This window comes from Microcaecilia unicolor, unplaced genomic scaffold (assembly GCF_901765095.1).
Source record: "Microcaecilia unicolor unplaced genomic scaffold, aMicUni1.1, whole genome shotgun sequence".
Taxonomy (NCBI): domain Eukaryota; kingdom Metazoa; phylum Chordata; class Amphibia; order Gymnophiona; family Siphonopidae; genus Microcaecilia; species Microcaecilia unicolor.
The window spans coordinates 37,442-60,120 of record NW_021963914.1 but is presented as its reverse complement, the minus strand read 5'-3'; the positions used below and the strand labels follow the sequence as shown (position 1 = coordinate 60,120).

Genomic DNA, 22,679 nt, shown 5'->3' with positions numbered 1-22,679 from the left:
CCCTCGTTCCTTCTACACCTCTTTTTTCACTCTTTCTCGTTCCCTTGTTCCTTCTATACCTCCTTTTTCCCTCTTTCTCGTTCCCTCGTTCCTTCTACACCTCCTTTTTCCTTCTTTCTCGTTCCCTTGTTCCTTCTACACGTCCTTTTTCCCTCTTTCTCGTTCCCTTGTTCCTTCTATACCTCCTTTTTCCCCCTTTCTCGTTCCCTCATTCCTTCTATACCTCCTTTATTGCTCTTTCTCGTTCCCTTGTTCCTTCTATACCTCCTTTTTCCCTCTTTCTCGTTCCCTCATTCCTTCTAAACCTCCTTTATCGCTCTTTCTCGTTCCCTCGTTCCTTCTATACAGTGAATGATACATACCTGTAGCAGGTGTTCTCCGAGGACAGCAGGCTGATTGTTCTCACGACTGGGTGACGTCCGCGGCAGCCCCCACCAACCGGAAAAAAGCTTCGCGGGACGGTCGGCACGCAGGGCACGCCCACCGCGCATGCGCGGCCGTCTTCCCGCCCGTGCGCGACTGCTCCCGCCAGTTGAATGACTAGCAAAAGATGAAACACACAACTCCAAAGGGGAGGAGGGAGGGTAGGTGAGAACAATCAGCCTGCTGTCCTCGGAGAACACCTGCTACAGGTATGTATCATTCACTTTCTCCGAGGACAAGCAGGCTGCTTGTTCTCACGACTGGGGTATCCCTAGCTCTCAGGCTCACTCAAAACAAGAACCCAGGTCAATCGAACCTCGCAACAGCGAGGGTACAACAGAAAATTGACCTACGAAGAACAACTAACTGAGAGTGCAGCCTGACCAGAATAAATTCGGGTCCTGGAGGGTGGAGTTGGATTTACACCCCAAACAGATTCTGCAGCACCGACTGCCCGAACCGACTGTCGCATCGGGTATCCTGCTGGAGGCAGTAATGTGATGTGAATGTGTGGACAGATGACCACGTCGCAGCCTTGCAGATCTCTTCAATAGTGGCTGACTTCAAGTGGGCCACCGACGCTGCCATGGCTCTGACACTATGAGCCGTGACATGACCCTCAAGAGTCAGCCCAGCCTGGGCGTAAGTGAAGGAAATGCAATCTGCTAGCCAATTGGAGATGGTGCGTTTCCCGACAGCGACCCCTAGCCTGTTAGGGTCGAAAGAAATAAACAATTGGGCGGACTGTCTGTGGGGCAGTGTCCGCTCCAAGTAGAAGGCCAATGCTCTCTTGCAGTCCAATGTGTGCAACTGACGTTCAGCAGGGCAGGTATGCGGCCTGGGGAAGAATGTGGGCAAGACAATTGACTGGTTAAGATGGAACTCCGACACCACCTTCGGCAGGAACTTTGGGTGGGTGCGGAGCACTACTCTGTTGTGATGAAATTTGGTATACGGAGCATGAGCTACCAGGGCTTGAAGCTCACTGACCCTACGAGCTGAAGTAACTGCCACCAAGAAAATGACCTTCCAGGTCAAGTACTTCAGATGGCACGAATTCAGTGGCTCAAAAGGAGGTTTCATCAGCTGGGTGAGAATGACATTGAGATCCCATGACACTGTAGGAGGCTTGATAGGGGGCTTTGACAAAAGCAAGCCTCTCATGAATCGAACGACTAAAGGCTCTCCAGAGATGGCTTTACCTTCCACACGATAATGGTAAGCACTAATCGCACTAAGGTGATTCCTTACTGAGTTGGTCTTGAGGCCAGACTCTGATAAGTGCAGAAGGTATTCAAGCAGGTTCTGTGCAGGGCAAGAACGAGGTTCTAGGGCCTTGCTCTCACACCAAACGACAAACCTCCTCCACTTGAAAAAGTAACTCTTCTTAGTGGAATCCTTCCTAGAGGCAAGCAAGACCCGGGAGACACCCTCAGACAGACCCAACGTAGCGAAGTCTATGCCCTCAACATCCAGGCCGTGAGAGCCAGGGATTGAAGGTTGGGGTGCAGCAACGCTCCGTCGTTCTGCGAAATGAGAGTCGGAAAACACTCCAATCTCCACGGTTCTTCTGAGGACAACTCCAGAAGAAGAGGGAACCAGATCTGACGGGGCCAAAAGGGCGCTATCAGAATCATGGTGCCGCGGTCTTGCTTGAGCTTCAGTAAGGTCTTCCCCACCAAAGGTATGGGAGGATAAGCATACAGGAGGCCGGTCCCCCAATGAAGGAGAAAGGCATCTGACGCTAGCCTGCCGTGTGTCTGAAGTCTGGAACAGAACAGAGGCAGCTTGTGGTTGGTCTGAGAGGCGAAAAGATCCACCGAGGGGGTGCCCCACTCTCGGAAGATCTTGCGTACCACTCTGGAATGGAGCGACCACTCGTGCGGTTGCATGACTCTGCTCAGTCTGTCGGCCAGACTGTTGTTTACGCCTGCCAGGTACGTGGCTTGGAGAAGCATGCCGAACCGGCACGCCCAACGCCACATCCCGACGGCTTCCTGACACAGGGGGCGAGATCCGGTGCCCCCCTGCTTGTTGACGTAATACATTGCAACCTGATTGTCTGTCCGAATTTGGATAATTTGGTAGGACAGCCGATCTCTGAAAGCCTTCAGTGCGTTCCAGATCGCTCGGAGCTCCAGGAGGTTGATCTGCAGATCCTTTTCCTGGAGGGACCACAGACCCTGGGTGTGAAGCCCATCGACATGAGCTCCCCACCCCAGGCGAGATGCATCCGTCGTCAGCACTTTCGTGGGCTGCGGAATTTGGAATGGACGTCCCAGGGTCAAATTGGTCCGGATGGTCCACCAGAGCAGTGAAGTGCGGCAACTGGTGGAGAGGCGGATGACATCTTCTAGATTCCCGGTGGCTTGGAACCACTGGGAAGCTAGGGTCCATTGAGCAGATCTCATGTGAAGACGAGCCATGGGAGTCACATGGACTGTGGAGGCCATATGACCCAGAAGTCTCAACATCTGCCGAGCTGTGATCTGCTGAGACGCTCTGGTCTGCGAAGCCAGGGCCAGGAGATTGGTGGCCCTCGCTTCGGGAAGGTAGGCCTGAGCCGTCTGGGTATTCAGCAGCGCTCCTATGAATTCCAGAGACTGGGTTGGCTGGAGATGGGACTTTGGGTAATTTATCACAAACCCCAGCAGCTCCAGAAGTTGAATAGTGCACTGCATGGACCGGAGGGCTCCTGCCTCCGAGGTGTTCTTGACCAGCCAATCGTCGAGATATGGGAACACGTGCACTCCCAGCTTGCGTAGGTAGGCCGCTACCACCACGAGGCACTTGGTAAACACTCGTGGGGCAGAGGCGAGCCCAAAGGGCAGCACACAATACTGAAAATGCCGTGCGCCCAGGCGGAATCTGAGATACTGTCTGTGAGCTGGCAGTATCGGGACGTGAGTATATGCGTCCTTTAAATCCAGGGAACATAGCCAATCGTTTTTCTGAATCATTGGCAGAAGGGTGCCCAAGGAAAGCATCCTGAACTTTTCTTTTACCAGGAATTTGTTCAGGCCTCTCAGGTCTAGGATGGGACGCATCCCCCCTGTTTTCTTTTCCACAAGGAAGTACCTGGAATAGAATCCCTGCCCTTCCTGCCCGGGTGGTACGGGCTCGACCGCATTGGCGCTGAGAAGGGCGGAGAGTTCCTCTGCAAGTACCTGCTTGTGATGGGAGCTGAAAGACTGAGCTCCCGGAGGACAATTTGGAGGCAGGGAGGCCAAATTCAGGGCGTATTCGCACCGCACTATTTGGAGAACCCACTGGTCGGAGGTTATGAGAGGCCACCTTTGGTGAAAAAATTTTAACCTCCCTCCGACCGGCAGATCGTCCGGTACGGACACTTGTAGGGCGGCTATGTTCCCGTGGATCCAGTCAAAAGCCCGTCCCCGGCTTTTGCTGTGGAGGCACAGGGGGCTGCTTAGGCGCACGCTGTTGACGAGAACGAGCGCGCTGGGGCTGTCCCTGTGCCTGACGAGGCCTTCGGGCCGGCTGGTTGTACCTACGCTTCGCAAAAGAATAGGGTGCAGCCTGCCGGGCCCGGGAAAAACGTCCACCTGTGGAGGTGGATGCTGAAGGCAAGGTGGGAGAGCTTGTCGAGAGCGGTTTCCCGCTGATGCAGTTGGTCCACCATCTGCTCGACCTTCTCACCAAAAATGTTATCCCCCCGGCAAGGGACGTCGGCCAGTCTCTGCTGGGTGCGGTTGTCCAGGTCAGAGGCCCGCAGCCATGAGAGCCTGCGCATCACTATACCTTGGGCCGCAGCACGAGATGCCACGTCACAGGTGTCATAGATACCCCTGGACAGGAACTTTCTGCACGCCTTCAGCTGCTTGACCACCTCCTGATAAGGCCTGGACTGCTCCGGCGGGAGCTTCTCGACCAGGTCCGCCAGTTGCTGCACATAGGTCCGCATGTGAATGCTCATATAGAGCAGGTATGATTGGATGCGGGTCACGAGCATGGAGGATTGGTAGGCCTTCCTCCCAAACGAGTCCAGAGTGCGAGACTCCCGCCCCGGGGGCGCCGAGGCGGTATCCCTCGAACTCCGTGCCCTCTTGAGAGCAGAATCCACGACCGCTGAGTCATGGGGCAATTGTGGCCGCATTAGCTCTGGGTCGGAGTGGATCCTGTACTGGGACTCTGCTTTCTTGGGAATGGTGGGGTTAGTTAATGGTCGCACCCAGTTCCGAAGCAGTGTCTCCTTGAGGACATTGTGCAGCGGTACCGTGGAGGACTCTCTAGTTGGTGATGGATAGTCGAGGACCTCGAGCATCTCGGCCCTCGGCTCTTCCACAGAGACCACGGGAAAGGGAATGCTGATAGACATATCCCGCACAAAGGAGGCAAAGGAGAGACTCTCAGGAGGTGAGAGCTTCCTCTCCGGTGAAGGCTTGGGGTCCGAGGGAAGGCCCGTAGACTCCTCTGAAGAGAAATATCTAGGGTCCTCCTCTTCCCCCCACGAGTCCTCATCCTCGGTATCGGACATAAGCTCATGTAGCTGAGTCCTGAACCGGGCCCGGCTCGACGTCGAGGCACCAGGGTCTCGGTGTCGTCGAGCGGTGGGCTCCCGCGTCGGCGGGGACGGAGCTCCCTCCATCGACGTCGACGGGGACTCCACCTGCGTGGCGGTCGAGACCGGCACCGCAAGCGGCGGCGGTGTCGACTGCCCCGGCGCCGGGCTAGAGCTCGCCGGCGCCACAGTCATCGGCGCCGAGGGCGCAAGCACCCCCGGCGCCGGCACAGCCTGGCGCATCAGCCCTTCCAGGATCCCCGGAAGGATGGCTCTGAGGCACTCGTCCAGGCCCGCTGCCGGGAAAGGCGGTGGGGCCGGTAGGGGTGTCGGTGCCAGAATCTGGTGGGAGCCAGGAGACGACACCGAGGTGCCGGGACCCTGTTGTGTCGGCACCTCTATCACCGACGGGGATCTCTCCTCTCGATGGAGACGCTTCGGCGTCAACTCCTCTCCGATGTGCATCGAGGGCGACCGGTGACGGCGCTTCTTATCCTTCTTCCGATGCCCGTCACCGGCGCCGGGAGGCATGGAGGAGGAGGATGACGATCCCCCTCGGTCTCGAGGAGCCGGGTCAGACAGGGTTCGGTCCCGTGGGCCATGGGCTGAGGGAGTGACCGGGGCCGACTGCCCACGCGGCCTCTCACCTCTACCCTCACCGGCGGACCGGCGGGCCGACGGGACCTGTTCTCCTGGGGTCGATGCCATCGGTGCCGATGTCTCGGGCATCGATACCGGTACCGAAGGACCGGGCGTCGATACCGATGCCGTCGAGGTCGACGTCGAGGGGCCGGCGCAAGTTCCAAAAATACGGTCCCGTTGAACTTGCCTCGCAACCTGAGTCCGTTTCCGGAGACCGAGACACAGGGGACACGACTTGAAATTGTGCTCCGGCCCGAGGCACTGGAGGCACCAAGCGTGGGTGTCGGTCTGCGAGATGGGCCGGCCGCACCGACCACACTTTTTAAATCCACTCGGGACCTTCGAGGACATCGACGGAAAAATCGCGTCGGCGAAATTAAAGTCGTCGATGGTGGCGGAAATCACACCTCGAAAAAGAAAAACGACCGTGCGGCCACCAGGCCGCAACGCAACGTCCCCGCTGGAAGCGAGGGAAAATGGGAGCGCGTGCTCCTTTTTTTTTTTTAAGAAAGAAAAAGTGGAGCGCGCGGCAATTCAATAAAAAAGAAGAAATAAAAGAAATTCGCGTAAACGCGACGGTTTTTCCGGGGCTGAAACAGAGAGAGCGGCACAGGCACGACTCTCTCCAGGCGCGGAAAAAAAGGAACTGGCGGGAGCGGTCGCGCACGGGCGGGAAGACGGCCGCGCATGCGCGGTGGGCGTGCCCTGCGTGCCGACCGTCCCGCGAAGCTTTTTTCCGGTTGGTGGGGGCTGCCGCGGAAGTCACCCAGTCGTGAGAACAAGCAGCCTGCTTGTCCTCGGAGAATTCCTTTTTCCCTCTTTCTCGTTCCCTCGTTCCTTCTATACCTCCTTTTTCCCTCTTTCTCGTTCCCTCATTCCTTCTATACCTCCTTTATCGCTCTTTCTCGTTCCCTCGTTCCTTCTATACCTCCTTTTTCCCTCTTTCTCGTTCCCTCGTTCCTTCTACACCTCCTTTTTCCTTCTTTCTCGTTCCCTTGTTCCTTCTATACCTCCTTTTCCCTCTTTCTCGTTCCCTCGTTCCTTCTATACCTCCTTTATCGCTCTTTCTCGTTCCCTCGTTCCTTCTACACCTCCTTTTTCCCTCTTTCTCGTTCCCTCGTTCCTTTTACACCTTCTTTTTCGCTCTTTCTTGTTCCCTCGTTCCTTCTACACGTCCTTTTTCCCTCTTTCTCGTTCCCTTGTTCCTTCTATACCTCCTTTTTCCCCCTTTCTCGTTCCCTCGTTCCTTCTATACCTCCTTTTTCCCTCTTTCTCGTTCCCTCGTTCCTTCTACACCCTCCTTTATCGCTCTTTCTCGTTCCCTCGTTCCTTCTACACCTCCTTTTTCCCTCTTTCTCGTTCCCTTGTTCAGTTAAGTGCTCTTAAGTTAAGTGCTCTTAAGTTAAGTGCTCTTAGGTTGAGCTCTCTCAAGTTAAGTGCTCTTAGGTTTAAGTGCTCTCACAATTTTTGGACTTCTATACCTCCTTTTTCCCTCTTTCTCGTTCCCTCGTTTCTTCTACACCTCCTTTTTCCCTCTTTCTCGTTCCCTCGTTCCTTCTATACCTCCTTTATCTCTCTTTCTTGTTCCCTCATTCTTTCTATACCTCCTTTATCGCTTTCTTGTTCCCTCGTTCTTTCTATTCCTCCGTAAGTTAAGTGCTCTTAGGTTAAGTGCTCTTAAGTTGAGCTCTCTACTGGCCAATCTGGTGTGGGTTGTGTGACATCACTATTATCTACTCAAACATGATCCACGGTTCCAGGCAGCCTCAGAATGTTGGAGGTGAGAATTATTATATAGGATGCCTAGCAGTTATGCCATCACTTAACTCTAGATGCATCCACTTAGGCCAAGGAAAGGTTGGTGTAAATACCGGTGCCTAAGTTAGGCATGGAGCAGGTGTATTGTATAACCTTGCGTGTAAATTTGTTGAATGCCCACAGCCCACCCATTCCACACCCCCTTTTTGGCAGCGCATATTAGAATTTACGTGCACCACTTTACAGAATATACTTATCAAGTAGTGCACATAAATTCTAATTAATGCCAATTAGTGATAATTGCTTAACATCCAATTATCAGTGTTGATTAGCTTGTTAACCAATTAGGTTATTCACATTGTTATGGCATAAGATTTGATTTCTGTGTGGAAATCTCAGTGCAATATATAGAATCTGAGGGTTAGTGCATGGTAATGTCACACTAACTTATTTGCACAGGAATGCCCACTCTCCGCCCCTCCCTCCCCCAACACACCTCCTCCAAGAAAAAATATTGGAGTGTACTTACTACATGCACATTTTGGAATTATTGCTGACCATGTCCTGTGCATATGTCGTTTTAAGCTGCATTAGAGAAACAAAAAAATGAGAGCGAAAACTCAATGGGCTAAATGATGAAAGGAAACAGCTTTAAATACCAAGTGCACTCAAAGGCTAAGAAAACAGAAAGAAAAATACAAAAGTTGTCCTAATTGTATCTCAGTATATTCCCTGTATAAAGTACACGTCCTAAACTTTTTGGTTTTGCTTGAGAGAAAATAATAATTCCTGCAATTTGTTTTAATTCTGCTCCTGTTTCACGAAGTGTCCCCTATTCCTAGTACAATGCATTCAATAATTTTAAATAGGATAATCTACCCGAGTATAATGACATCCTCAAATATTTTTTGTCTCAGCCTGCTTGTCTGATATTGCTGCCTGGATGTCTCAGCGTCACCTGAAGCTCAACATGGCCAAAACCGAGCTTCTCAGCTTTCCCCCTAAACCTACCTCCCCTCTCCCCCCTTTCTCTATTTCGGTGGATGGCACTCTCATTCTCCCTGTCTCATCTGCTCGTAACCTTGGGGTCATCTTTGACTCCTCTCTCTCCTTCTCTACTCACATTCAGCAGATTGCCAAAACCTGTAACCTTGGGGTCATCTTTGACTCCTCTCTCTCCTCTACTCACATTCAGCAGATTGCCAAAACCTGTCATTTCTTTCTCTACAACATTAGCAAAATCCGTCCCTTCATCTCTGAGCACTCCACCAGAACCCTTATCCACACTCTTATCACCTCTCATCTTGATTATTGTAACCTACTTTTCGCCGGCCTCCCTCTTAGCCATCTCTCTCCTCTTCAATCAATCCAAAACTCTGCTGTGCGACCATGGGCATAGACTGGGGGGGGGGGGGGGTGAGGGGGGCATTGCCCCCCCAAACGACGACGATCCGCAGCGGCAAACTGGTGGGCGGGGCGTCACTCCAATAGTAAAAGCAGCAAGCACTAAGCAGGTCCGATGACAAGCCCAGCATTCCCCTCCCCTCTTCAGCCCGCCTCCGCGGGGCTTCTATTGGTCCAATTTGCTGCCAATTTGCAATTTGCTGGCAATTTGGACCAATAGAAGCCCCACAGAGGCGGGCTGCAGGCTTCTCTTAAATGCCTGCAGCAGCCACGCCCCGCCCCCGCCGGAGACTGAGAGAGAGAAGACGTTTGACGATGTGAGTGACGTCACGGGCAGCCTGCCTGAGCGAGCCTGCTGCCTGATCTTGTGCAGCTTCTGGGAGAGCGGGTTCCCGGAGGCGCCACTACCGCCAACATTGCCCTCACTGAACTGGTAGAGGCCCCTGGTAGAAGCAAAGGACCCTCAGCCACCAGCAAATTCTCAGACATAGCGCAAAGTCCTCTGCGTTCTCTAGGAAAGTTGCACTGCAGTTCACCTGGCCACGTGTCACCACCAGAATACAAACAAGGCAGGCAGAAAAGTCGTGGGGTGTTTGGCTGTTGTGCAGGAAGGAGGCTGAGCCTGGATAGAACGGAGCCGGTCGGTGTGAGCAAATCCCAAGAGTCACTGCTGTGGATGTGGATTAGCTGGTAGGAGGAAAGAAGGGAGACTGGACTTGGGAAAAGGAGGAGAGACATTGGACCGTGAATGGATGGTAAGAGGAAAGGAAGAGAAAAGAGAGTGTCAGGGAGACAGAGAAGCAAGATTCTGGTCATCGAGGGAGCATAGAGACAGGGACACAAAGGGACAATGCTGGACAGAGAGGGGATAAGGACACACAGGGACAATGCTGGAAGGGAAAAAGGGATATTGGAAGATGCTGGACATAGGGTGAGTAAGAAGACAGGGGAGATGCTGGAAATGGGAGAAGAAGTGAAGAAGACAGGAAGGGAGAGAAAAAATAGGAGATGGACTGGAGATCTTGTAAAGAAAGTTAAGGAAGCAGAAACAGGATGGGCAGGGGAGAGAGGAGAATTGCTGGACAACAGGGATTGGTGGAGGGGACAGGGGAGAGAGGAAATTTGCTGGAGATGGATGGAGGAGAAGGCAGGGGAGAATGGAGAGTTGCTGGACATGGATGGATGGCTGGATGGAGAGGAGGGCAGGGGAGAGAATAGAAATCGCTGGACATGGAGCGGAGGGCAGGGGAAGGAGGAGAATTGCTGGACATGGATGGATGGAGGGGAAAGGGGAGAGAGGAAATTTGCTGGATATGGATGGATGGAGGAGAGGGCAGGGGAGAATGGAGAGTTGCTGGACGGATGGATGGAGGGAGGGGATAGAAGTCAGGAAGGAGATGCACATGGATGGAGGGGAGGGAAGAGAAGAGAAATGCTGGACATGGATGGAGTGGAGGGCAGGGAAGAGAGGAGAAATGTTGGACAAGGATGGAGGGAAGGAAAGACAAAGGAAGGAGATGCACATGGATGGAGGGGAAGGGAGAGAGGAGAAATGCTGGACATGGATGGAGGGGAGGGAAGACAGAGGAAGTAGATGCACATGGATGGAGGGGAGTGAGGAGAAATGCTGGATATGGATGGAGGGAAAACTGCTGAGTTTAAGGGCTGGTTTGGAACACGTTGAGGGCAGATACTGAAACTCGAGGAAGGATAGGGACAGGGCTACAGGTGGTAGACAGGACACATAAGGACACAGGAGGATGGTGGACATGGTGAGAGAAAAAATATCAAATGGAAAGAAGACACTGCATAAAACAGAAGACACTGGGACCAAAGCGAATAGATCAGACAACAAAGGTAGAAAAAAGTATTTTATTCAGAATTTATTAATTGGAATATGTCAGCTTTTGGAAATGTGCATCTGTGATATTTTGCATGTAAGTTTCAATTTTTCTGGTATTGCTGCATGCTGAGTCTGACTTCTTGAGTTAACTTTCCAGTTCAGTATTTTGCCTTCATATTTTTTGATTTCTAGTTCCTTGTGTCATGTCTGTTGTGTCATGTGTTTTTCATGTGTGATCAAGGTGCAGTATTCTGCTAGCGTGTAGTATTTGCAGCCCTTTTTGTTTTGCTTTTTTTTCACGAGGTAGTGTATTGGTGTTTTAGAGCCTGGTTTAATTACAGTTCTGCCTTTTCATGCATAAGGTTGTAGCTCGTCCTGTCCTTGGAATTAGTGCTGTTATGGTTTAGTAAGGATATGAGTGTGTTTTTGCACAAGTTTGTGTATAGCGTTTTGCAGAGGAGAGATTGTGTGTTGGCCTTACTGAGGTGGCACCAAAACACCAGAAAGGGTGTAGAGCCTAAATCATGACACACTACCTCTTGAAGGATCTACATATAGAGCTTATGCATTTCTAAGGTCAACACTGGCATGGTATGGGAAAGGGGGTTGGGAAATACTACTGGAGAGGAAGAGGGAGTGCTGGGTAAGGAGGAAAGATGGAAGGAAGGGAGAAAGAGCTGGCTTGATATCTCATACATATTCATTATGGTTATTCCCAAAAAAAGCCAGCTCTTTTTCCCTTCCTTCCTTCCTCCATATTAGCATATTCATTTGGAAAAAAAATATATATATATATATCAAACATATAAAATGTGAGTGTCGTACTCACTCGCAAATGCGCAGTAGAGACTTCCCTCTCTGCCCCGCCCCTGCATCAATACGTGATGAGGGGGGCGGGACAGAGCGGAAAGTCTCTACTGCGCATGCCGCAGATGTACTCGCAACCGCTCCGCCCTCCCCCTCCCCCCCGAGGTCACTGCTACCACTCCCCCCACCCGGAGTCGCCGCCACCGCCGCCCCTCTACCCGGCCCGAGCACTGTCTTTCTTATTGAACTTACATCGCACCACGCAGACGCAGCAGGCACATCAGCAAAGCTGCCGTCGGGACGGGCTTCCTTCTCTGCCTGTGTCCCGCCCTTGCCGCGTTATGTCACACGAGGGTGGGACACAGGCAGAGAAGGAAGCCCGTCCCGATGGCAGCTTTGCTGATGTGCCTGCTGCGTCTGCGTGGTGCGATGTAAGCTCAATAACAGACAGTGCTCAGGCCGGGGGGGGGGGGGGGGGGGGAGGGGCAGAGCAGCGGCGACCTCGGGGGGGGGCCTCGGAACCCCCCCATTCCAAAACTAGCCCGTTTACACGGGCTCAACGGCTAGTATATATATATATGCAAATGAATATGCTAATATGCTCCGCCTCATCCTTTGCCCCCCCAAATGAAACAAACTACGCCCATGTGCGCGACTCATCTTCCGCCAAAGTCACTATGCCCACATTAGCCCTCTCCTTAAGTCAGTTCACTGGCTCCCTATCCGTTTCCGTATTCAATTCAAACTTCTTCTACTGACCTATAAGTGCATTCACTCTGCCGCTCCCCAGTACCTCTCCACTCTTGTCTCTCCCTACGTCCCCCCTCGAGTACTCCGTTTTGTAGATAAATCTCTCTTATCTGTCCCTTTCTCCTCTACTGCTAATTCAAGACTCCATTCCTTTTATCTTGCTGCACCTCACGCCTGAAATAGACTTCCCGAGCATGTACGTCTAGCCCCATCTTTAGCTGTTTTCAAGTCCAAACTCAAACCCCACCTCTTTACCACTGCATTTGACTCCTAACTCACTTACCCTGTCCTTTATTCTCATCTCTTCATTCCCTTACCCTTAATTGTTCTGTCTGTTTACCTGTGGTATCTAGATTGTAAGCTGTTTGAGCAGGGACTGTCTTTTGTGTATGGTGTACAGCGCTGCGTATGCCTTGTTGCGCTATAGAAATGATAAGTAGTAGCAGGAATCCTATAGACACCTTATTAACAAAAAGACCCAGGCGCTCAGAATCAATCACTCATTGGAAAAGGCCGAGCCCGCGTTGATATTCCCCCTGAAAAAAAAAGTGGCGTACAGAGCAATGTTCTTTCTGTAGTAAACTATAAGCGTACGAGACCTTGTACTATATACGTGTTGGGATAACCTGTATGTGTCCTCTCGCTATACAACGGGGTCCCTCGTACACCTTTATCTTACCAAACATCATTTTCCACACGATCACTGAGCTCATACTCTACACCCTGGATTACTATGCCCAAAAAGAACCCATTTGGAGACATTGACCCTTAGAGATGCAGTAGGAAGTGACTCAAGGAGGGTTGACGTGAACACCACATGTAAAAGACTTCGACAAATGCAATTTCCTGCAGAGCAGATATGCAGCAAAGCACCACTACAAGAGCCGAAGAGATCAGCCAATCAAGCTTCTCGCTCCGCCCCTCTTCCAATAATAAGTTGCACCTCCTCTACTTGCTCCCAATAGGAATTCGCTGTAGCCAACCACATGACACCAGAAAGCGGCGGGATAAAGGCAACTGGTGTTGTACCATTCCTAACGTCACATTTCCATGCGCGCGGCGCACCACAGTAAGTGGGAGGGGCGGGACATTTACGGGGACCGTGACCGTGTGGAGGACAGCATGATGGTGCATGCGTTGTATGGTTGCTGGATCCTCGAGGCTCTCCTGTTTCAGGCTCTTCTCTGGCAGCACGGGGTATCCGGTAAGTGTGAGTCCTTCCTTCCCATCGCCGGAGCTCAGAGAATTCATTGTGGCCATGTGGACTCATCGGCACGCCTTTCAGTGACTGTTATTGGCGTAGAGTGGAGCTCTGGCCACCCTAAGTTCTTTGCAAGTTTGCTGATTGGTGATGTTGTAGATGTAGGCGGACCCTGTCTTTGATGCTTATTGGTTGGCTTATGGGTCAGTCTAAGCAACGCCTCCTTTCTGTCATTGCTGGTTGGAGGTCATTCTCTGGTTGAAATGGGCTGATGATAGGTGCCAGTTAGGTAGTAGTTGTGGTTGACACTCAGTTCCCTGTGAAGGGAATGATATATTAAGTTGAATAGCTTCTGTATATTTCTGACACATTTTCATGATCTAAGTATTTTTTATTTTTGCATTTTGTGAAGGCAGTGTAATGAAATTGGCCAATGCCCCACCGATATTTTGCCCAACCTAGGGCAAACTAGAGAGCTTGAGGTTGGGCTGGAAACTGGGTTATTTGGTCCCTCCAAAAAAGGTGTATCGTTGCCCCTGCTTGGGGATATTGGAGGAGCAGCGTAATGATTAGAGCAGCAGGCTGAGATTCAAATCCCATTACTGCGCCTTGTGATCTTGGGCCAGTAACTTAACACTCCATTGCTTCAGGAACAAACTTAAATTGTATCTGAATGTAACTTGATTTATAAAAGGTGTGGGCCAAATCTAATAATAGACATGTATGGCCTGAATGGAAGGAAGGGTAGTGTAATTTTTTTGTTTTGTTTAGTAAGATCTGTTTTACAGTCAGGATAATTAAAATATTTCATTGTCATTTTTAATGACTGCAGGATATTAACAAATGTGGTCACTGAATAGGATCAGTAGCCCTCATGGAGAAGGCCTTTTTCCTTCTTTACACAATGAGGCATATTTTCAAAGCACTTACACTTACAAAGTTCCATAGAACCTATGGGCCATAGGCCTATGGTACTTTGTAAGTGCTTTGAAAATGAGTCCCACTGTGTAGTTAATTCTTGCTGGCACAAGATGGAGGAAAAAACTCAGAAGCAGTTTTGGAGATGAGGTCACTCAGGGTTGCATTATGACTTTTGTGGACCCTAGGCACTTTTGCCTTCGAGGGCCCCTCCCTTGGTGGCATTTACTAGATGGCTGAGCTCTTAGTTTGAGTTGGATGTATATTTTATTTGTACTTGATTTGTATTTTATGTATTTATACTTTTTTTTTTTTTTTTTTTTAATTTTATGTATTATACTCTTGTATATTTTGAGACTGAGAGGCAAGGCATGAAAATAAGATCTTCATTTTTAATCTTTCTGATTAAAAAAAAATTAAAACATTTTCTTGGGCTCTAGGCACTAGGGCTGTACTGAATATTCATATTTGATTGTGCCCCAAATCCATTACTTGTATTTGGCCAAATAGTGGTTTAAGTTTGAATATGAATAATCTGGGGCTGTACTGTAAGGAATCCTATTGAAATAAACGATCTCTGATTTCACATTGCTTCTTTTATTATTTATGTTAAAAACCATTATTCGTGTTTGGACGAATAGTAAAATATGCTATTTGGTACAGCTGTACTAGGCACTGTGTCTATTAATGGAAGTCTGCCCTGAGATCACTAAGGTAGGCATTCCTCAACAGATGTTTGTTTTAAATTCTTCATATCCTGCCATTACTGAAAACAGGTCATAGCGGCTTGCAAATAAAATCATAAAATACTTAGAAAAGAATGCCAAATAAATAGGACAGAGTAAAGACCAGTCATACAACACAACATAATCACCCACAATACACTATCTTCATTTCTCGCCCTAGTCATTGAGACAATGCAGATCCATTGGTACCCCCCCCCCCCCAAAAAAAAAAAAAAAGACTTTAGGAAGACTCAAAGTTAACGGAATACCAAAAGCTAATTTAAAAAAATGTGCTTTGAGGAGGGCTTACATTTAGAGAAGGATAGTTCCAACCTAAGATATGGAAGTACATTTATTCCACAGGGTGCTAAAAAGAAAAAAAGCAGAACTGTAGGTGGACTCATTATGGGCGAGTTTTGGAGAAGGGAGAACCCAAGTGGTGTGAATCAAGATAACTTAACAAACAGGATGGTGTATAGGGAATTATAATAGAGGAAAGATAAGATGGCGAGCTGAGATGAATGGCACAGAACCTTGAACTAACGTCTAAAGTGAACAGGTAACCAGTGAAGACAAATGAATGGGGGGGGGGGGGGGTGACGTGGTCCCACTGCTTTGTTTTACATAAAAATCTCGCAGCATGGAGAGTTTGAATACGACGAAAGAGGTAGGAAGAGGTTCCATAGTAGATAAATTTACTGTAGTCAATTCGAGAAATGACAAAAGCGTGAATAAGGGTCTGGAGCGTAGGAAAATCCAAATCTTGACTGATAGAATGATGAAGCCAGTAAAAGCCTTTTTTTAATAACCTGAGATACTTGATGATCAAAAGCCAATTTTGATTGTAACCTTTCTTCTACACCTGAGCTTCATAATGAGAGATGATGTTGGAGAACCTGCTGTCACGCCTGTTCCATGCCAGGTTTGGCCATTCCTAGATTACTGTAATGGAATATATGCAGGGTGCAAGGACATGCTCCTGAAAAAATTACAGACTGCCCAGAACACAGCTGCTAGGCTCGTTTATGGTAAATCGAGGTTTGAAAGCTCAAGGCCACTGCGTGAGAAACTGCACTGGCTCCCTGTTAAGGACCGAATAACATTTAAAATTTGTACTTTGGTGCATAAAATTCTCTATGGTGACGCCCTCGTCAGCTTACCACCTCGAAACTCTCACAGACAAGCTTGTTTGTACCTAAACCTGCATTACCCAATCTACAGTGGCCTCAAGTATAAAACCACTTACCCACCACCTTCTCCTATATTAGCGCACAACTGTGGAATGGCCTACCTAGATTCGTGAAAGTTATCCCTGATCATCCGACCTTCAAAGGATACCTTAAGACCTACTTATTTGGAAAGGCTTACGCTCTTGACCCGCACCGCTACCCATTGAATTCTATTTTCTATCCCTATTCTCCCACCTCTGCTATTACTCTCTTGTTCCTTTCCCTACAATGCCGTTGACTGTTTGTTTGAAGATTTCATGTATGCTTTTGTAAATTATTGTAAGCCACATTGGGCCTATCCGTGGGTGGGAAAATGTGGGATATAAATGCTATAAAATATAAAACTTTATATTCCTGGTACAACAGTTGTAGGAGAAAGGTTAGGGCTGAGTTGAAACTGTGCAGGGGAGGAGCTTCCTTGTGCACACTAGTCTTGCAGTACTGCAAATAAGACTAAGGAAGCAACAAGGCGAACAGTCCAGAAGATCGAATATGGAAAACAGAAAGAGGACAGACCGTATGAAAGAAGCAATCTTTTATTCACCCCAGGTGAGGCCTGAAGCTACCACTGAGAACTGAAGAGACATTGCCAGTATTGGAAGACTAATGTGCTCAGACTTTAATTATTACATTTCAACACATGAAACAAGATAAGGACTTTTCACACATGAAACAAAATAGAAATCAAAAACTAATATTGATCGTCAAGCCCACATCAAGGGAGAAGAACCTACACATGATAACAAATCAGTATTAAATACCTAATTAACCCACCCCTGTTTACTAAGCTATGTGGTAATGCTGACACAGTCCATTCAAAGTGAATGGGCTGTGTAGGTATTAGTGCACGGCAAAACAGGAGGGTAAATGAGCTTCCTTCCTTATTGACTCCTTGTGAAAAATCTACTTATTTCCCATGATCTTTAAGAAAATCCTCTGTGTTGTTTCTCAAACAAATAAATGCCTTTCCATTCGAGGTAATTAAATATTTACAAGGATATTTGAGGAAAAAAGTAGCCGCAAGAGTCAACCCTCGAGGTTTCAGGCACAAAGATAAACAAGCTTCCTTTAGGGGAGCCTAGTGGACAGCAGCTTTTCAGCATGTTTTGCTGCTCTGTGTGATCCAGGAGCTACTATTTGCAGTCTTGGATGTATTTTTACTATCTCAGGGGGAAGCACCTTTTTACCCCTGAATAGTGTTCTTATGAACCCCTAGCACAGCCTTTTTGGTGAAATGTGGCCATGTCTGGTCTTTGATAAACACTTTTCTCCACCTCAGTGCATCTGCTTTCTTCTGTTCTACTGGTTTACTTATTGGCAGATTGCAGCCTCCTTTTGCTGTTAATTACAAGGCCTATACAGATTCCATTTTCCCTATCTACTGAAATACAGCTGATCTTGAGCCTCTGGACTTGTCCCTAGCTTCTGTCACCCTCTGTGTGGAAAAAATATTTCTCTGTTCTTGATTATGCATGAGATAGATGTGTATGCAGATTGATCTCATGAATATTCATTGTGGATATTCTGAAAACCTGAGTAGCTGGGGATCGCCCAGGTTAGGTTTGGGAATCACTGGATAAACATTTTTTAAAAATCGGTTCTGTTTGTTTTCTGAATAGGATTGCCTGTGACGTCCTGTCTGTCGATGCAATATACATGCAGAGCTGGAGGTTGTATTCCTGCGTTCTGGCAGTGTGACGGTGATGAGGACTGCGCAGATGGCAGCGATGAAATCGAATGCCGTAAGCTATCCAGACATGAAGCAGCCAGTTTTCAGCTTTAATTCAATATCACCCAGAAAAGTGCTACATTTTAATAGGGGCAGTGTAATTCTCTTAATGTAGGATAAATCTGTCAGAAATTTACACTGAGGGAGAAATGGTGCAATGGGAGTTGTATTAAGGATATACAGAATGACTGCTTACACTGTAGTAAGGCTTGGCTGCCCGTGCTAGCTTTTAAAGTTAATAAATATTATGCAGTTACATTTTTCACTTTGTTTTTTGGACCTTCATACTGTCAGCACTTGGAGATAGTTACAACTCTTGCCTCTGTTAGTGCCACCAATTGTAATAAAGAGTAGTTTTTAAATGCACATTCGAGATGACATCTAAATCCGATCTTGGATGTTTTGTGAAAAACATCCAAAAATCCAGTAGCAAACATGGCCGTTTTCAAACCAGAAAAGTCCAACTTTTTGTTTCAAATATGGCCATTTGCTAGATATTTTTGTGCTCAGTACGTCTTATCTTTTAGTACCATTTTGGGAAAAGAAAAACCTATCCAAGGGAAAAATGTACAGAAAGCCATTGGGGGGGGGGGGGGGGTGGCATTCTTAGTAAACTGGTCACACAGACATCCCAGCAGAACAGTGGGGCACCCTAGGGGGCACTGTAGTGGACTTCACATTAAAAAGTCCCAGGTACACATCCAAACGTTACCCCCTTATACTGTATGGTGAGCCCTCAAAAACTCGCCAAAAATTTACTGTTCCCAACTGTATACCACTCCAATAGCCCTTATGCCTGCAGGTGTCACCTATATGTTGGTACACTAGGTTTTTTTGGTAGGTTTTTGAGGGCTCACACTTTACACCACAAATGTACCAGTTGGAGTGGAATATGGGCCTGGGTCCTCTTCTCTGCAGTATGTAGTGAAATACACTGCACCGACCACTAGGCTACTCCAGGGACCTACTTGCCGCTCCAATAAAACCAGCCATAACATCTGAAACTGACATAGAAGCTGGTATATTCTGCTGCTTTTTTTTTCCAAATCTTTGGAGGGGGTAGGAGGGTTGCTTTATGACCACTAGGGTTTATATTAAGGGGGGGCGGGGGTCATGCCTCAATCCCTCCAGTGGTCATCTGGTCATTTAGAGTACCTTTTCATGACTTAGTCATAATTGAAGCAGGTCTAGACCAAAATGTATAACTTTTTTAGCTCTGGGCACTTTTTGCTTTGCATTCTGCGAACATCTAGATCCCGCCCCCAACACACCCCATCGTGTTTTGAATACACTGCAGAGAAACATCTCAAATCTGAGTTTCAAAAATTGCGATTTGGATGTTTTTCACTGCCACCGGCTGCCTGGTTTGCAAGTGTTCCGGCAGGGAGGATGTCATTGGCTGGTGAGGATGGAGATCCCCCACCCCCCCCACCAGCCATGCTAAGGAAGAACCAATTTTTGGTGGGCCCCTATGCCACTGGGCTATTTACAGCTGGTGGTGCTCACCATGTTTACATTGCCAGGAGGCATGATGGGAACAGGGAGAGGGAGTTTTTTTTTTTTTTTTTTTTAAAGCACATCTACATGGATTCCCCATCTCAATTCACATAGATCAAAAACACTAGATGTCATCTTCATTTACATTTGCCCAAAGGCATACATGAGCTGCTGGTATCCTTGGCCAGTTCCCCCATCCCCAGCCTTACCAGGGTCCCTGGCATCTAGAGGGAGTTGAAGTGATTCCTACGCACTCCTGCTCCAAAATGACCTCTGTGACCTCTAGGGGTCAGGCTGCCAAATAAGGGCATTTTACTCTTTTTTTTTTTTTTTTTTTTTTTTTTTTGGTCAGCCTGAACTGTAGCTTTAGTGATTTTAAAATGTGATTTTTAAAAAGATGCTCTCGTGCACATGGGGGGGGGGGGGGGGGGGAGATGTTGCACGTTTTGTTTTTACCTATGTGCAGCTTCTGTTGTCCGTAAGTAGCCATCAACATGCAGTCATGGCATCTATTTTACAAGAGGTTGTACGTTTAGCTGAACCTCTTGTAAAATATTGTGAGAATTCTCCATCCTGATCTGGATGTCTAAATTCCTGTCTCCACGTTTTTTTTCTAAAATAAGGCTCTTGGTTTATTTGTCCTCACTGTGCTCCTTTCTCAGTTACAGGGGAAGCAGCCTGCCATGGGTTCTTGTGTTCTGATGGTGCGTGCATTAAGATGGAGTGGCAATGTGACAGGGAAGAAGATTGTAGGGATGGATCTGACGAGCTACCAGAATTATGTGGTAAAGGTTCGTAGACCTATGTCCACCATGGTATGAATATATTTGCATAACACTGATAGTATACGTAGTGATGTATGTTGTAGTGACACTGATCTTTCGGGCACATATGACCTCTCTGGTAGAAAGCTGCAGATTCATTCAGCTAAATCCTATTTTAATAGTGATGTTTTACGTAAAATGCTATGTTTTCCAGTATTAGGCCAGCTGGACTATTCCAATGCCCTCCTCTCAGGTCCTCACATTAAGAACATAAGAATAGCTATACTGGTTCAGACCAATGGTTCATCTAGCCCAGTATCCTGTTTCCAACAGTGGCCAATCCAAGTCACAAGTACCTGGCAGAAATCCAATTAATAGCAATATTCCATGCTACCAATCCCAGGGCAAGCAGTGGCTTCCCCCATGTCTGAACAGCAGACTAGACATTTTTCCTCCAGGAACTTGTCCAAACCTTTTTTTAAACCCAGATAAGCAAACTGCTGTTATCACATCCTCCGGCAATGAGTTCTACAGCTTAACTATTCTTTCAATGAAAATATATTTCTTCCTATTTGTAGTAATTTCATTGAGTTCATTGTCGAGATCAAATGCTTACAGTGCATCGAGAACACCACAGTCAAAATGATAGGTGCTACACAGTGGGATCATATTATCCCCTTTTCAGTGAGGATTCCCTTCGAGATCTAACTTTTGTGAATACAATTAAAAATTCAGGTTCACCATCCAGGTTATAGCGGAATTAGAAAAGTTTCAAAGAAGAGCAACCAAAATGATAAAGGGGATGGAACTCCTCTCATATGAGGAAAGGTTAAAGAGGTTAGGGATCTTCAGCTTAGAAAAGAGACGGATGAGGGGAGATAAGATTGAGGTCTACAAAGTCCTCAGTGGTGTAGAATGAGTAGAAGTAAATTGATTTTTACTTTTGGAGCGAGTACAAAGACTAAGGAACACTCAAGGAAGTTACGTGGACATACTTTTAAAACAAATAGGAGGAAATATTTTTTCAGTCATTGAATAGTTAAGCTCTGGAACTCTTTGCCAGAGGATATAGTAAAAGCGGTTAGCGTATCTGGGTTTAAAAAAGGTTTGAACAAGTTCCTGGAGGAACAGTCCATAGTCTGCTATTGAGACAGACATGGGGAAGTAACTGCTTGTCCTGGGATTGGTAGCATGGATTGTTGCCACTATTTGGGTTTTTGCTAAGTACTTGTGACCTGAATTGGCCACTGTTGGAAACAGGATACTGGGCTAGATGGACCATTGGTCTTACCCAGTATGACTACTTTATGTTCTTTTATGTATCCTTCTTATCTCAGCCACTGATACTTTTATTTTTCCTTCCTTCCACCAAATCTGTTTTTGAAAACGTTTGTTCATCTGTATTTAGTGTAGTTAGTAGTGGAATAATTTACCACTTGACTTGCGTGCTGAGCCATCTTCTCAAAAATGCCATGAAAAGTATATATGTTTTGAGAAATCGTTTGCAGGCTGAGTTGAGCTCGGCCACAAGAGGCCTGATGGCTGGACTTTGTGGGGAACTGTAGAGCCCAGAAATAGACATCTGTCATCACTAATATTTTTAATTTGTAAACTGTCTAGGAGTTACTGATGGTGTGGTATATCAAATGATAAGTAAACTTGGAAACCTGACCACGTACTTGGTATTGTGTACCTAGGTTTTTCAGTGAAAAGATTTCAACCGATTAACACACATTCAGTATTTTTTGGTTTGGATAGTTGTTTTTGAGCAGAGCCCATCTGTAGAATGGTTTCCTAATTTACACTGGCCTTGATTCATTTAAAACATGTGAAGTAGTTTTGTAGAGCTTTTTCTGCATATCTGTTTTCTGCAGAGAAGAGGCCTCTTTCTAAAATTGCACCTCTTCTGGATTGGATTGAATTTCTTGATACACTACTTAATACCGAGAGTTTGAAAGCTATCTTGTTCTTTTCAACTCACTCTGGCTTTTGCTTTGTCACCTTCCCGGTTCTTTCCAGCGTCTCCCAGGGCTTCATCCTTTCCCCCACCTTGTTCAACATTTTTCTAGCCCCTTGACCGACTATTATTCAGGAACAAGGCTGTCAATCTTTCTGTTATGCAGATGACATTCAGATTCTCTTCAGTGTGTCAGATCCCTCCTCTCCTCCTACCATTCTGAACTCTTGTCTTACTGCTGTTTTATCCTGGATTTATTTATTTATTTTAGAACATTTGTATCCCACATATTCCCAACATAGCAGGCTCTATGTGGCTAACATTTATGGACCATGGTAACTTTCTCAGTTGGTCTAAGTGTGAAGCTATTGCCTTTATCAGCCCACATTCCCCTATGCCTATTGCTCCTACTTTAGACAACAACAATTTCTTGTTCAGTGACATTAAAATTCTGGGCACTCGCTTTTTTTTTTTATGTTGTTGCTCAAGCTGCCGTAATTCTGTTCTAATATT

General features: G+C 47.5%; 1 protein-coding gene across 1 annotated transcript in view; it reads left to right on the top strand.

Moving 5' to 3' along the window:
• Nucleotides 1–13,232: 13,232 nt before the first annotated feature.
• LOC115459752 (very low-density lipoprotein receptor-like) overlaps nucleotides 13,233–22,679 on the top strand; it is a 30,643-nt gene continuing 21,196 nt past the window's right edge. The window contains exons 1-3 of the mRNA XM_030189552.1: nucleotides 13,233–13,350; nucleotides 17,839–17,961; nucleotides 20,108–20,236. Coding sequence (XP_030045412.1) covers nucleotides 13,269–13,350; nucleotides 17,839–17,961; nucleotides 20,108–20,236 — 334 coding nt within the window. The 5' untranslated portion in view covers nucleotides 13,233–13,268. The remainder of the gene's footprint in view (nucleotides 13,351–17,838; nucleotides 17,962–20,107; nucleotides 20,237–22,679) is intronic.